At 41.3% G+C, this 15,690-nt stretch overlaps 1 protein-coding gene across 3 annotated transcripts in view; it reads left to right on the top strand.

Annotated features, from left to right (window-relative positions):
* The first annotated feature begins 106 nt into the window (after positions 1-106).
* The window catches only part of BAG4 (BAG cochaperone 4), a 30,792-nt gene continuing 15,208 nt past the window's right edge, over positions 107-15,690 (top strand). For all 3 annotated transcript variants that reach the window (XM_045055569.1, XM_019828561.3, XM_045055568.1), the window contains exon 1: positions 107-405. In XM_045055569.1, the coding sequence (XP_044911504.1) occupies positions 136-405 (270 nt within the window). In that variant the 5' untranslated portion in view covers positions 107-135. The remainder of the gene's footprint in view (positions 406-15,690) is intronic.

The following is a 15,690-nucleotide window of genomic DNA, read 5'->3' as shown; positions in this document are numbered from 1 at the left end:
AGGGGCGGGACCGGGTCTGGGATTGGCTGTTGTCGGCCGACCCCTTTCACTGCTGTCCAGTTCCTCTCGCGGGCAGGCGCCTGCGCAATGGGACGGTCGTGGGGGGCGGGAAGCGCTTAGGGGCAGTAGAGCCCCATGTCGGCCTTGAGGCGCTCGGGCTACGGCCCCAGTGACGGCCCGTCATATGGCCGCTACTACGGGCCAGGGGGTGGAGATGTGCCCATGCACCCACCTCCGCCCTTGTATCCTCCTCGCCCTGAACCTCCCCAGCCTCCCATTTCCTGGCGGGTGCGCGGGGGCGGCCCGGCTGAGACCACCTGGCCGGGAGAAGGCGGAGGAGGCGATGGCTACTATGCCTCTGCAGGCGCCTGGTCAGAGACAGGTCGAGCTGGAGGAAGCCACCAGGTAAGCTTTGCGCCATCTGTCCCAGGGGGTTCCGATAAGGGGAGTCTTGGGTGGGGGGTGAGGGCCATCGGGATTGATAAACCTCCAGAGTTCATAATGGATCAGGTTTCATATTTGTTTTCCTTATGGGAGGATTGGAGAGACGGAGACCGGAATCGTGGCGGGGGCGGGGGGATATGCTTGTGTTCTCTTTGCTTTTCCTTTCCTGCTTCGACCATAGTAAATGTGTCTATTACCATTAAAAAAGGAAGAAAGATACTGCGCTGACTTGCTAAGCTAAGTAGCAGGCTGCGGAGTCTCTCGCCTTGAATTGATGTTGGGCCGGAGTGACCTGGGCAAGCTTTTCGAGCTCTGACAATTTATCCTGCGTGGCTCATATGGCCGGCTCTCCCCAAGAAGGGAGGTGGCTGCAGCCCCCGCTGTCACTCAGCAACCCCTCCCGCCGGGAAGGAGCGGTGAAGGAAGAGGAGGGATCCGGCATTTAGCCCTTTGCCCCTAATACTTTGCCCAGGATTGAATCACCAATAATCAGTGTTAGAAAACACCTTTACTTGGATTATTAACTTAATCTTCACTGCGGCTGCAACGTAAATGTCATCACAGTCTCCCTATTTTATGCTTAAATAGTTGGCTCTGAGAGGTCAACTCACTTAACTTGGTCAATAGAGGTATCCCCGGCTTTTTGAAGCTTCACCTCATTGCCACTTCAGGTTTTTCAGGAAAGACCTACATTAGTGCCTGTTTTTACTTAACGAAAAGAAATCTGAAGAAGAGTTTTGCTCTCACGAAAAAAGGTGAAAAGCGAAAATAGCTTCAGCGTTTGTTTTGCAGCAAGCAGTTGTAGAGGCAGTGCGCAACTGGGCAGTGAGAGTGGCACCCCCAAGCTTCTTCCCTGGGAACTGCACTCCGCATCTCAGTATCATGCTGCCATAGCTTTGAACTGTGTCTGTGAGCATCTGTGTTTTATCTCGATTTATTTTGTGCATCCATCAGCAGGATATGTCCTAAGGTATTAGAAAAGCCTCAGAAAGGTTATTTTGAAGGTCTGGGATTGCGCAAACGTTTTTCATAAAAATTAATGGTAATCGCTTTTTCGCCTTATGCCATTTTGGCTTGCAAAAGATTTCATAGGAATGTCCTACTTTCAAGATAGCAGGGGAAACCTGTACACTCGGATTTACAGCATTTTACTCCTTGTATTCTTGCCAGATATATACTCTCTTTTGCTAATTTCAGTATTCTTAGTAGAGAATTATTATATGGTGAGGCGCACACCTCTGTTTTTGTTCAGTAATTAATAGCATCTTCATGGGTTGAAAATGTAGTAGTGAAATTCTCATACATTGCTGGTGGGGATGTAAAATGGTTCAGTGCTTTGGAAAATAGTTTGGCAGTTCCTCAAGCATTAAGTGTAGAGTTAGTATATTATTCAGCAAGTTTGCTTTTGATTATGTACCCAACAGAACTGAAAACATGTCTACGTAAAAACTTGCATGTTTTTATGACCAACAAGCATGTTCGTGGCAACATTACTCAGAGCAGCCAAAAGTGGAAATAACCCAAATGTCCATCAACTGATGAATAGATAAAATATGGTTCACTTATACAATGGAATTATTTAGCCATAGGGAGGACATAAGTACTGATACGTCCTATGATGTGGATGAACCTTGAAAACATCATGCTACATGAACAAAGACAGTCAGAAAGACCACATACTGTATGAGTTCATTTATATGAAATGTCCAGAATAGGCACATCTGTAGAGAGAAAGATTAGTGGTTGACAGGGGCTAGGGGGACTGGGGACTCTGAGGTGATGATAAAGGGTATGGGGTTTCTTTTTGGAGTGATGAAAATATTCTGGAATTAGATAGTGATGATGATTGCACAACTTTGAGTATACTGAATATACTAAGAATTTTACCCTTTATTTAAAAAAAAATGTTTATTTTTGAAAGAGAGAGGGAGAGGGAGCACGCGCACATGGGAGCGGAGGAAGGACAGAGAGAGGAGACAGAGGATCCAAAGCCAGCTCTGTGCTGAGAGTGGAGAGTTCAGTGTGGGGCTTGAACTCACGAACGGAGAGATCATGACCTGAGCCCAAGTAAGATGTTTAACCGATTGAGCTGCCCAGGTGCACCTGAATTGTACACTTTAAAAGGGTGGGTTTTATGCTATGATAGTCCTATCTTTAAAAAAAATTATGCGAGAAACAACATGTTGTAGTAGCGGTTAATTGTGAAGAAGGGTTATATATTTTTTTGTCTAAATCTGGAATAAGCAGGCTATGGAACTTTAGTTCCATGGGATCAGAGTGATGAAATGCTTGGCTTATAGGTAGGCAAACTAGACCGAAGATCAGGGGAAAGAAAAGAGAGGACCGGTACACTTCTCCTTGGACTTGCAGTATTCTGAAAACAAAAGTGTGTTTTCTGGGCGAGGTTAGAGAAGTTAAGATTTTAGAATTGTGTAGGGTGTTGTAAGGTATGGTTGGAGCATAGGTGTGCGTGTAAGATGGGTGATGGTGCTGGAGTAGGAGTGGTTGGTGATGAGGCTGGAATGTGTTATGGGTATTTGTAAGCCATTTCAAGAATTTATCTTTCATGTTAGGGTTCTGGAAACTTGAAAAGCATAGGATGGCAATTTCTTACACAGCAATAGAAAATTGATGCAAAAGATATGCATGTTGTCAGATGTTGCAAATTCATTTTCCAAATTCATTGTCTTTTAACTTAATGTGGTTTTTGACATATAATACGTTTTACATTTTTATATAATCAAATATGTCAAAAAACAAAAGGTATAGGAGGGGGCGCCTGAGTGGCTCAGTCGGTTGAGCATTCAACTCTTGATTTTGGCTCAGGTCATGATCCCAGGGTTGTGGGATTGAGCTCTGCATTGGGCTTCATGCTGAGTGTGGAGCCTGCTTGAAATTCTCTCCCCCTCCCTGCCCCTCTCCCATGCTCATTAACGTGCACACGTGCGCTCTCTCTCTCTCTCTCTCTCTCTCTCTCTCTCTCTCTCTCTCTCTCTCTCTCTCTCTGTCTCTCTGGGGGCTGGGAGGTATATATAGGAGACTTTTGAATCTTACTACTCAAAAAATGCGGTCCATGGACCAGAAGCTTCAGTGTCACCTGGGGGTTGTTTGAAATGCAGAATCTCTCCTACTCCATACTTAATGCTGCAGTTTAGTAAGATCCCCAGGTGATTCTATGCTTATGTTTGAGAAGCACTGCTGTATAGAATTAAAGATACTGAGGTGATGTTGCATTGAACCACTACAAGGACTTGACTCTGTATTAACATATGCAGGGGAAAAAAATGGAAATCTAACTATCCCTGTTTTCTTTCTTTCCTTAACTTGTTAGTTATACTTACAGCACCTTCCCTGAACTAGCAGCATCTGCATCCCTTAAGAGCTTGTTGGAAATTAGGTATGTTAGGCCCTGCCCCTGCCCTCCAGAATCAAGTGTGTATTTTAACAAGATCCCTAGGTGATCTGCATGTTACCCCAGAATGAGTCATCAGAGAGAGAGAGAGAGAGAGCTGAGATGGAAGCTGGAAGCTGCGGGGTTGGTGTCTTACAACCCAGTCGTGGAAGTGATAGACCATCACTGTGTGCTCTGCGTCATAGAGACCAATTCTGCTGTGTGCTATGGTCACAGAGACCAATTCTGGTACAGTGTGGGAGCCATCGCCACAATGGTGAAAATACCACACTAGGGGATCATTGGGAGCCATCTTAGAGGGTGATTACAATGGGAAGGACTGGGGAAACAGCTCAGTTATGCTCTCAGAGTAGTTCAGAGGAGAGGTAAAAAAAGGCAAGCATTTGAACAATGAATGTACACAGCTTTTTTTCAACATTTTGTTACAAAAATTTTCAAACATACAGAACAGTCGAACTACACAGTGAATACCTATGTAGCCACCAACTAGATTCTGTAATTAGCATTTATTATATTTGCTTTATCATACCTATGTAGCTTACTTTTACTTTTTTTTAGGTTATATTTTTTTTTAGTAATTTCTACATTCAACATGGGGTTCAAACTCAAAACTCCAGGATCAAGAGTCACATGCTGTTCCGATTGAGCCAGCCAGGCACCTGTATCTTACTTTTTGAATGCATTTCAAAGCAAGTTGCATAGATTTGAAAGACACTTTTAAAAGTGTATGTCAATTGGAAGTGAGGGAAGCTGGAGAAACAAGGTGATCCTGAGGTTTTAGTATTTCCTAGGAGTAAATATCCCATAGTAATAAAAAGGAAGAGGAACAGGTTTGTGTTTTTTTTAACTTGTTTTATTTTTTATTTTTTTAAAATTTACATCCAAATTCGTTAGCATATAGTGCAACAATGATTTCAGCAGTACATTCCTTAGTGCCCCTTACCCATTTAGCCCATCCCCCCTCCCACAACCCCTCATGTAACCCTCAATTTGTTCTCCATATTTATAAGTCTCTTCTGTTTTGTCCCCCTCCCTGTTTTTATATTATTTTTGTTTCCCTTCCCTTATGTTCATCTGTTTTAGTCTCTTAAAGTCCTCATATGAGTGAAGTCATATTTTTGTCTTTCTCTGACTAATTTCATTTAGCATAATACCCTCCAGTTCCATCCATGTAGTTGCAAATGGTAAGATTTCACTCTTTTTGATTGCCGAGTAATACTCCATTGTGTGTGTGTGTGTGTGTGTGTGTGTGTGTGTGTGTACATATATATATACCACACCTTCTTTATCCATTCATCCATTGATGGACATTTGGGCTCTTTCCATACTTTGGCTATTCTTGATAGTGCTGCTATAAACATGGGGGTGCACGTGTCCCTTCGAAACAGCACACCTGTATCCCTTGGATAAATACCTAGTAGTGCAATTGGTGGGTCGTAGCGTAGTTCTATTTTTAGTTTTTTGAGGAACCTCCATACTGTTTTCCAGAGTGGCTGCACCAGCTTGCATTCCCAAGGAGGAACAGGTTTTTATGGGAAGATAATAGTTTAGTTTTGTACCAGAAGAACTAATGATTGTTTAATAGAGAAACTTAAAAAAATACAAAGACTTGGCAAGGGTTTATGTGCTACATTTATTTCATTTCTGTTGGAAGCCGGTTACTCATGGTGCTTATGATGTGCCAACCTCTGGATGCAGTGTATATGATTGATTAGAGAGAAGTTTATGATTTTGTTTTTGTTTTGGGTTTTTTGATGTCACCTTTTTTTTTCTTAAAGATTTTATTTTTAAGTAATCTCTACACCCAACATGAGGCTTGAACTTAAACCCCCAAGATCTAGAGTCACATGCTTTCCCGGTTGAACCAGCCAGGTACCCATTGATGTCAAATTTTAGAGTCTGGCATCCAGGAGTTGTTGGTAGGACAAAACAATAGATGTGGAGTTAGGTGACTGATGGGGGATGGCCATAGTGATTTGAGAGTTATCAAATTGAAGCATATTCGAGGTACTAAACTGGGTAATGTTCCCGTGGGAGATCTTTAAATAGTGATCTAGAATAGTGACAGAGAAAGAGGATTCCAGAAGGAGACAATCAGAATATGTGGAAAGACAGTAGGGAAATCAGGAAAGTCATGCAATGCAAAGCAAGCAAGGACGTAATATTGTTTTGCAGGTAAGTGGTAATGAGAGCTGAAAAGACGCTGTTGGATTTGGCAATTAAAAGGGCCTTGTTGATTTTAGTGATGACAATTTAAAATCGTATTAAAAGTAATGAATGGGAGGTTTGGATGAAAAGACAACCAGTGTAAAAACTGTACTTCCAGAAGTTTAGTAAATGAGAAAGTTAGTTGATTGCAAACCAGGATTGAGGGAAGAATTTTTAGGATTAGGTGATTTTGAATATGTTTGTAAGCAAAGGAGGGTAACCTTTGAGAAGAGAATGAGAAGAAAGATGAGAACAAAAGAATAGAATGTGGCTTGTGGAAAGAGGAATTAAGAAGTGAGGAAAAGGGACACTTAGGTGGCTCAGTCGGTTGTCTAACTCCTGCTCAGGTCATGAACTCACGGTTCATGAGTTTGAGCCCTGCATCAGGCTCTGTACTGACAGCTCAGAGCCTGGTGCCTGCTTCCTGTTCTGTGTCTCCCTCTCTCTCTGCCCCTCCTTTGCTCGCACTCTGATCCTGTCCCTCCCCCCCACCTCGAAAATAAATAAAACATTTAAAAAAAGAAAAAAGTGAGGAAGAGCTGGAAAACCATCCAAGCCAGAGGAAGGAAACATTAGTTTGGAGTCAGAGTGGAGGAACATTGAAGGAGTTTATAGCTCTTGGTGTCCTTGATGAAGTAGGAGGTGAGGTCATCTGAGAGGAAAGGAAATGGCAGGGATTAAGTTGGGAACTTGATATGGTGAATATTTGAAACAGGTGCTAGGGGAAAGTGGAAAATTGTAGAGAAGCATGGGAGAGACCCAAATGAGATTGAGAAAAAAATTTTTTGATGGTGGTCAATACAGGAACATAAAGTGCTTTTGTAGTGATTTGGACATGGATAGCTATAAAAACCATTTTTAATGTACTTTTCTAATTCTTTTTGTCTAATTCTTGTTAACAAGGTAAACAAATTTGTAAATGGAGTTTAGTAGCAGCACTAGTCAGCTTCCTCTGCTGGTTAGATTTGCTTGGGCTGGGGTCATATTTTGGAGGCATGTTGGTAAGTCACTTTGTAAATTTAATCTTGTATCCACTTCTTCAACCCTAGTTTTCTGTTTGTTAACTAGTTCTAAGATAAACGTGAAAGGAGTTGACTCCAGCCTTCATCTACGATTTAAGTATTTCTTCTCAAAAGGGAAGTAAATTAATTTATTCTTGCATAATTTTGATCAAATTTCCAGTGCCATAAGAACTTTAATTCACATTAATTACTACCTCTTGTGAAAGCCTTTTCTTACCTCTGTCTGGTTTATATCACCTTTTAGCACCTTTGTCTAGTTTCAGACAACAAATAAAAAGTTTGGAAAGAGTTAAGCATGTGATAAAATTGGCGACTCAGTTTATAAAACAGAGATCAGCTTCAGCCAGCTTCCTGTGAGACCAAATGCTATTTCATAGAATTAGTGTTGTGTTAGGAGGACCTTGAGCTGCAGACTTTCATCATTACTGGGGATATTTTTAGATTTGTTCCATTTTGTCCAAAAGGGAGGAAAAAAAGAAGTGAAGACAATTTTTTTATTAAGACTTAATAAAATTAATAATAGTTCTTACTACTTCATTGAAGACCTTCTCCCATCCAAGTACTAATCAGGCCTGAACTTTCTTAGCTTCCGAGATCAGACAAGATTGGGAGTATTCAGGGTGGTATGACCATAGACAACATTTTTTTTTTTTTCATTTTTAAGATTATGGTATAATTACATTCTGTAAATTGTACTTTTTTAAAGATACAGTTCTGTGAGTTTTGACAAACGTATACAGTTATGTAACCACTACCATAATCAAGGTATGGATATTGACTTTTTTTTTTTTTTATTTTTTTTTTCAACGTTTATTTATTTTTGGGACAGAGAGAGACAGAGCATGAACGGGGGAGGGGCAGAGAGAGAGGGAGACACAGAATCGGAAACAGGCTCCAGGCTCCGAGCCATCAGCCCAGAGCCCGACGTGGGGCTCGAACTCACGGACCGCGAGATCGTGACCTGGCTGAAGTCGGACGCTTAACCGACTGCGCCACCCAGGCGCCCTGACTTTTTTTTTTTTTTTAACATTTACTTATTGTTGAGAGACAGAGACAGAGTGTGAGTGGGGGAGGGGGCAGAGAGAGAGGGAGACACAGAATCTAAAGCAGGCTCCAGGCTCTGAGCTGTCAGCACAAAGCCCAGTGTGGGGCTTGAACTCACAAACTCGGAGACCATGACCTGAGCTGAAGTCTGATGCTCAACTGACTGAGCCACCCAGGTGCCTCTCTCTCTTTTTTTTTTTTTTTTTTTTAATGTTTGTTTATTTTTGAGAGAGACAGAATGTGAGCCGGAGAGAGGCAGAGAGAGAGAGGGAGACACAGAATCGGAAGCAGGCTTCAGGCTCTGAGCTGTCAGTACAGACCCCAATGCAGTGCTCCAACTCAGGAACCGTGAGATATGACCTGAGCCGAAGTTGGACGCTTAACTGACTGACCTACCCAGGCGCCCTTGACCCATCTTTTAAAAAAAAGATTCCCAAGAGAAGATGGAAGATTTATGGGGCACCTGGGTGGCTCAGTCAGTTTAGCGTCCAACCTCGGCTCAGGTCATGACTCATGGTTGGTGGGTTTGAGCTCAGAACCTGGAGCCTGCTTCAGATTCTCTCTCTCTCTCTCTCTCTCTCTCTCTCTCTCTCTCTCTCTCTGTCTCTCTCTTCCCCCCCCCCCCTTCCCTGCTTGTGTGTGCTCTCTCTCTTTCTCTCAAAATTAAACTTAAAAAAAAAAGATGTAAGATTTAGTTTTCATTCACTTCTAAACCCTATTAAAATTATAGGAAAGTAACTTTCTTGTTTGTTGTTTGAAGTATCATTATGATCTCATTTGCATAACCTGAATAAGTGTATGTATACACATATAAAATATATTCAGTATTTTCAATGCGTTTCAAGCAGTTGCAGTCATTTGATTTCTATTGCTTAAATGATCTCATATCATGCCAATGGGAGTTCCTTCTTCTTAGCTTCTGAGTCCTTTTGACATGACCCATTGATTTTTGTCACCTTCTGTGATTTCTGGTACAAGATATGCCAGGCTTATTTTGTATATATTCTGTCCAGACATATAATCAACCATTCCTTTAAGAAGCCTTGATTTTTTTTTTTTTTTTAATGGAGAATTGTTTTCAGAAACATTTATGTCAGGACCTAGGCAGGAAAACAGAACCTACTTTAATTTATTTTTTATTTTTAATGTTTACTTATTTTGAGAGAGAGAGAGCATGAGGGAGTGGCAGAGAGAGAGAGAAGTAGAGAGAGAGAATCCCAATCAGGCTCCATCTATACTGTCAGTGCAGAGCCTGTTGTGGGGTTCAAACTCACAAATTGTGAGATCATGACCTGAGCTGAAATCAAGAGTCGGACACTCAACCGACTGAGCTACCCATGCGCCCCACACTAGTTCTTTTAAAACAAAGAATTTGTTTTAGGAAATTAGTTAAGTGGGTGTTAGAGATCTCAAAAGGCAAAAAGAGAAAAGGGAGGTAACACAGAAGATGGTAACTGCAGGAAACAACTACAGTTCCTAGGGCTGGAAAATAAGAGAAGAGGTAAGGTTATTAGAACCAGCAAACTTGGAAGAATGGCCTGCTGGAGCTGGAATCCAGGAAGAGGCACTGCCTAGCTGCTGCTGGTCTCTCTGAGGGAGTTCTGGAAAACCAGAAGAATCTGGAGATTGCTACTAACTGCTGCCTCCAGGTTGAAGGGCATTGCTGGGCTGACACAGAAACAGCAAACAAGCAAACAGGAAGGAGCAAATCTCTTCTCTCCTCCTCTAACCTAGTGCCTCCTATGGTAGAACTGAATAGTAATAAGCAAGCAGCAGAGGAGAAATGTTCCAAATCCTGCATCACAGAAAAGCACTGCATTTGTGGAGTTGAGGGACAATAGCTTAATAACTGGTACAGAAGTTAGATTTGGGTGCCAGGTATACTGATTGCAATTGTGTTATCACTGCTTCTAGACCCTTTCAATGGACAGAGTTGTGAAATAGGTTTTTTTAATGTTTTTAAATTTTTATTTATTTTTTAATGTTTATTTTTGAGACAGGGAAACAGAGCGCAAGTTGGGGGGGCAGAGAGAGAGGGAGACAGAATCTGAAACAGGCTCCACCCTCTGAGCTGTCAGCACAGAGCCCGATGCGGGGCTTGAACCCATGAACTGTGAGATCATGACCTGAGCCGAAGTCGGACGCTCAACCAACTGAGCCACCCACGTGCCCCAAGTGTTTTTTAATTTTTAAATTTTTTTTGCAAGATATTATTTTTTTAGGGGCGCCTGGGTGGCGCAGTCGGTTAAGCATCCGACTTCAGCCAGGTCACGATCTCGTGGTCCGTGAGTTCGAGCCCCGCGTCAGGCTCTGGGCTGAAGGCTCGGAGCCTGGAGCCTGTTTTTGATTCTATGTCTCCCTCTCTCTCTGCCCCTCCCCCGTTCATGCTCTGTCTCTCTCTGTCCCAAAAATAAATAAACGTTGAAAAAAAAATTTTTTTTAAAAGATATTATTTTTTTAGGTAATCTCTGCACTCAACACGGGGCTTGAACTGATGGACGGCAAGATCATGACCTGAGCCAAAGTCGGGCACTTAACTGACTGAGCCACCCAGGGGCCCCATCCAAGACCATTTAATAGAGGGAAAGAACAGTCTATGGCACAACATACAATACCATGGCAACTGGATAGCCATATACAATAAATAAAGTTTGGACTCTCATACCATATATAAAAATTAGCTTAAAATGGATCATAGACCTAGATGTAAGAGCTAAAACTATAAAATAAAACTCTTAGAAGAAACAAGGGGTAAATCTTCATTACTTGGGATTTTTGGAGTGGTTATGTTACGGAGTGTTAGATGGAAAAGGAAGGAAGCCTGGATTCTTTTCACTGCCATAGTAAAGAGTTACAGGGCAGCAAAAGCAGGGCAAAGTTTCGTTAAGTACACTCAAGGGAGGAGCGGACCAGTGAAGACAGACAAGGGCCCTGCAAACTCCGGGGTGTGAACTTGTATCCGTTTTTTCTTTTGGGTGGGTTCTAGGGTCACAACATAGGCCTGGAATACATGATAATTAGTCAACTATGTATTTCCTTTCCAAGAAGTATTGGAAATGCCTGCATGGGATAGGAAACGGCAATATTATTTGTATTCTAGAAACATAGGTCAGATAAGGACAGGCACAACAAACTTAACTCTTTCTCTGCTGTGATAATGTAACCACAAACCGACTGCTAGATGAGTGGAATAAGGTAGTCCCTGGGCGGTCCTCAGTTGGGGCTGTCTGTCAGGACATGTAAGGTCCATTCTCCTGCTGCTCATGCCTAGCTTCCTGCCTAACAGTTTCTTAGATAAGACACCAAAAAGCACAACCAACAAAAGAAAAAAATAGATAAATTGGATTTCATTAAAATGAAGAACTTTTCAAGGGACACTATCAAGAAAGTGAAAAGGAATAAAATGTTTGCAAATCATATATTTGAAAAGGGACTTGTATATAAGATACATAAAGAGCTCTTAAAACTAAACAGTAGGGGGCCTGAGTGGCTCAGTCGGTTAAGGGTCTGACTTCAGCTCTAGTCATGATCTCATGGTTCGTGAGTTCGAGCCCCGCGTCGGGCTCTGGTCTCAAGAGCCTGGAGCCTGCTTCAGATTCTATGTCTCCCTCTCTCTCTGCCCCTCCCCCACTTGCACTCTGTCTCTTGCTCTGTCTCAAAAATAAATAAACATTAAAGAAAAACTCTAGGGGCGCCTGGGTGGCGCAGTCGGTTAAGCGTCCGACTTCAGCCAGGTCACGATCTCGCGGTCCGTGAGTTCGAGCCCTACGTCGGGCTCTGGGCTGATGGCTCAGAGCCTGGAGCCTGTTTCCGATTCTGTGTCTCCCTCTCTCTCTGCCCCTCCCCTGTTCATGCTCTGTCTCTGTCCGAAAAATAAATGAACGTTGAAAAAAAAAATTAAAAAAAAAAAAAGAAAAACTCTAAACAATAAAAATACAAATAACCCAATATAAAAATGGGCAAAACATCTGAACAGATAATTCTCTAATGAAGACAAAAAAATGGCCCATGAGCACAAGAAAAAAATGTTCAACATCATTAGTCATGAGGAACTGTAAATCAAAACCACAATGAGATAACACTTCACACCCTCTAGGATGGCTATAAACACAAAACTACAGACAAACTATTTCTGAGGATGTGGGGAAATCGGAATTCACACATAGCTAATAGGAATGTAAATTGGTGTAGCTGCTTTGGCAGTTTCTAGTTCCTCAAATTGTTAAACACAGTTATCATATGACCTAACAATTTCACTTTTAAGGCATATACCCAGGAGAACTGAAAATGTATGTTCACATAAAAAATTATTCATGAAGGGGCACCTGGATGGCTCAGTCGGTTAAGCATCCAACTCTTGATTTCAGATTAGGTCATGATCTCTCCATTTGTGAGTTCGAGCAGGCTCTGCGCCGACAGTACAAAGCCTGCTTGGGATTCTCTCTCTCTGCCCATTCCCTGGTTGTGTGCGTGGGTCCTCACACTCTGTCACAAGATAAATAAACTTCTAAAAATCTTTAAAAAATTTCATGAGTGATTACAGCAGCATTATTAAAATATATATTAAATATTCATTATATTTATATATTATGTAAATAAGTATGTAATATATGTTAAATATATATATTAAATATATTTTATAGTATTATATTAACATTAACATAATGTTATAATAGCCAAAAGGTGGCAACAGACAATAAAAATGTCTGTCAACTGATGAATGGATAAACAATGGAATTTATACACAATGGAATTTATACACAATGGAATTTATACACAATGGAATACTATTTGGCCACACAAAAAAATGAAGTAGTGATACGTGGTACAACATAGTTGGACCTCAAAAATGTTATGCTAAGTGAAAGAAGCTGGCCACAAGATATCACATATATGATCCCATTTATATGAAATATCCAGAATAGTCAAGTCCATAGAGATAGAAGTACATTAGTAGTGGCACAGGGCTGGGAGAGTGCAGAGGTAGGAGGGTATAGCTAAAGGGTACAGTGTGTCCTTTGGAGGTTTTGAAAATGTTCTGAAATTGGTTCTAGTGATGATTGCACTTATCTGTGAATCTAAAAACCGCTGAATTGTACAACTTAAATGGTTAAATTGTAGTGAATTATATGTCAGTAAAGCTGTTAATAAAAATAATAACAGCAATGTTATGACTAACAGTTAACTAATGAGTGCAATTTTAGGTTTCTTTGCAGTTGAGCTTATCCCTAGAATATATTCCACTGAAGATGTATAGTAAAAATACTGCTATTTAAAAGTCATTTGAAATAATTCTTTCTGTATGGTTTTGTTACCAACTTGGTATTTAGTTATCGTATTCCTGACTTTTCCTGTAGTAAAAAAAAAAAACACTTCAAGAATTGTGGCTTCCAACAGTAAACATTTATTTCTTGCTCATGTTCTGTGAGTCTGCTGTAGTGACTCTTCTCCAGGCTCCAGGTTGGGTTTGGTTTGCTCGTGTGTCTTTTTGTTCTGGGACTGAAGCTGAAATCACAGCTCCTGTATGGGATATGCTGGTTTCATGGTGGAGGACAGGTATGCAAAAGAGTTGCTAGAGTTTGCATTAATTCCTAAATCCTTTGTTTGGAAGTGGCACACACACACATATTTGTTTCTTTTGCTTAAATGGTGAAAATACATTTTTAGGGGCACCTGGGTGGCTTAGTCAGTTAAGTGTCCGACTCTTGATTTTGGCTCATGTCATGATCCAGAGGTCATGGGATCAAGCCCTGCATAGAGCTTAGCGCTGAGTGTGGAGCCTGCTTGGGATTCTCTCTCTTCTTCCCTCTCTTCTCCACTCCCCTCTCCCCAAAATAAATAAATAAACTTAAAAAAATGTTAAATTACATTTTAGAATATGTTTATACTTGTATGTCTAATTCAAATCCACTCTACACAATACTTCTGATGTTTCTCCATTTAATATATTATTTTTCTTTTCTAGTGTGAAAATACTGGTTCCCAATACCATTGTTCTATTTATTTCCTCTATTCTGAAATACAAATAGTTTAAAAATTAAAATGCTAATATCACTACTGAGAATATTCTACATAAAGTTTAACATTTCTTTGTATTTATTTTGCCTTTAGAATGTATACCACTGAGGCTATCCATTCAGAAACCTGTTCAGGAGTTACTTGAATGAATTATTTTTTGTGTGTGGTTATCCAATTTGTTAGTTTTTTAATTTATTTATTTTTTAATGTTTATTTATTTTAAGAAAGAGAGCACAATAGCATGATGGGGCATGAGCAGAGAGGGTGGGAGAGAATCCCAAGCAGGCTCTGTATCGTGAGCATGGAGCCTGAGCTTGACCCCAATCTCACAAACTGAGATCCTGACCTGAGCTGAAATCAAGAGTTGGATGCTTAATGGACTTAGCCACCCAGAAGCTCCAGGAATCAGCTTTTAATAGGACCAGAGGCACTTCCTTCACGCTTTCTGGGAAGACTATGGCAGATAGGGTGCATTCAATTTAGTTAAGTAGGAAGATGGCACTTCTGATTCCTTTTTCCTATTTTTTTTTAAGGTGAAATATGAGATAAAGTCAGTTGAAAAATGAGGGATGGGCTAAGAGGATACTGGTAGATTTTTTTTTTTAATGTTTATTTTTGACAGCAGAGACAGAGCATGAGCGGGGGAGGGGCAGAAAGGAGGGAAGACAGAATCTGAAGCAGGTGCCAGACTCCAAGCTGTCAGCAGAGAGCTTGATGTGGGGCTCAAACCCACGAACTGTGAGATCATGATCTGAGCTGAAGTCAGGGCTCAACCAACTAAGCCACCCAGGCACCCCAGGCTAAGAGGATATTAGAATTTGAGGGAACAAGAAGAGTGGAACTATTCTGGAGAGTGAGATGAACATTCTAAGGAAGTGTGGTCTCTACTTGAGATTTATGGCCTCTAAATACGTGAAACCAGAGCTTGTGTTTCTCCACCAGTATTTAGAGGAAGTGCAGATGCGAAGTCAGTGGACAGTTGGGTTTAGACAGGGCTGGGTTTTTGCAGGGTGAGTGTATCTGAGGGAAGCAGTGGCAAAGGATTAGGTGTTGGTAAGCTGAGGAAGGAAGGAAGTGAGGACCTGGGCAGGGTGAGGGATAGGAGTGTGAAGTAGTGGAAATGTGGGTACCTCAGAGAGTCAGTAGGAGAGAACAGGAACCCGGTTCCTGCTAGAGGAACCTAGTTCTGGAGATTTAGGGATTAGTTCACCACTGCCTGGGTGAGTCAGCTTCAACTCTTGTCTTTTCATCTTTACTCACAATTCATGTTCTTGGTAGAGAGAAATCAGTTAGTCAAATGCTTACCCTTTCACCAGGGGAAGGAAGGGAGGGCATTAATTGGGGGCATCTGCCTGATTAAGAAATTCGGTAGTTAGAATCTGAAGTATGCCTGTGATCTTTTTTTTTTTAATCTTCTCTAATTTCTGCGTTATGTAAAGGAGATGCTGCTTGCCCAGCTTGTATAATGTCTTATGGAAGAGTTTCGTGCTTTGAAAACAAAGCATTATGAAACTGATTAGTGCAGTTAAGCTAAGATGGTGA

The sequence above is a fragment of the Felis catus genome, chromosome B1 (genome assembly GCF_018350175.1).
Source record: "Felis catus isolate Fca126 chromosome B1, F.catus_Fca126_mat1.0, whole genome shotgun sequence".
In the NCBI taxonomy this organism is placed as follows: Eukaryota; Metazoa; Chordata; class Mammalia; order Carnivora; family Felidae; genus Felis; species Felis catus.
Note: the sequence above shows the minus strand (reverse complement) of the source record. Positions and strands in the feature narration are given on the sequence as shown.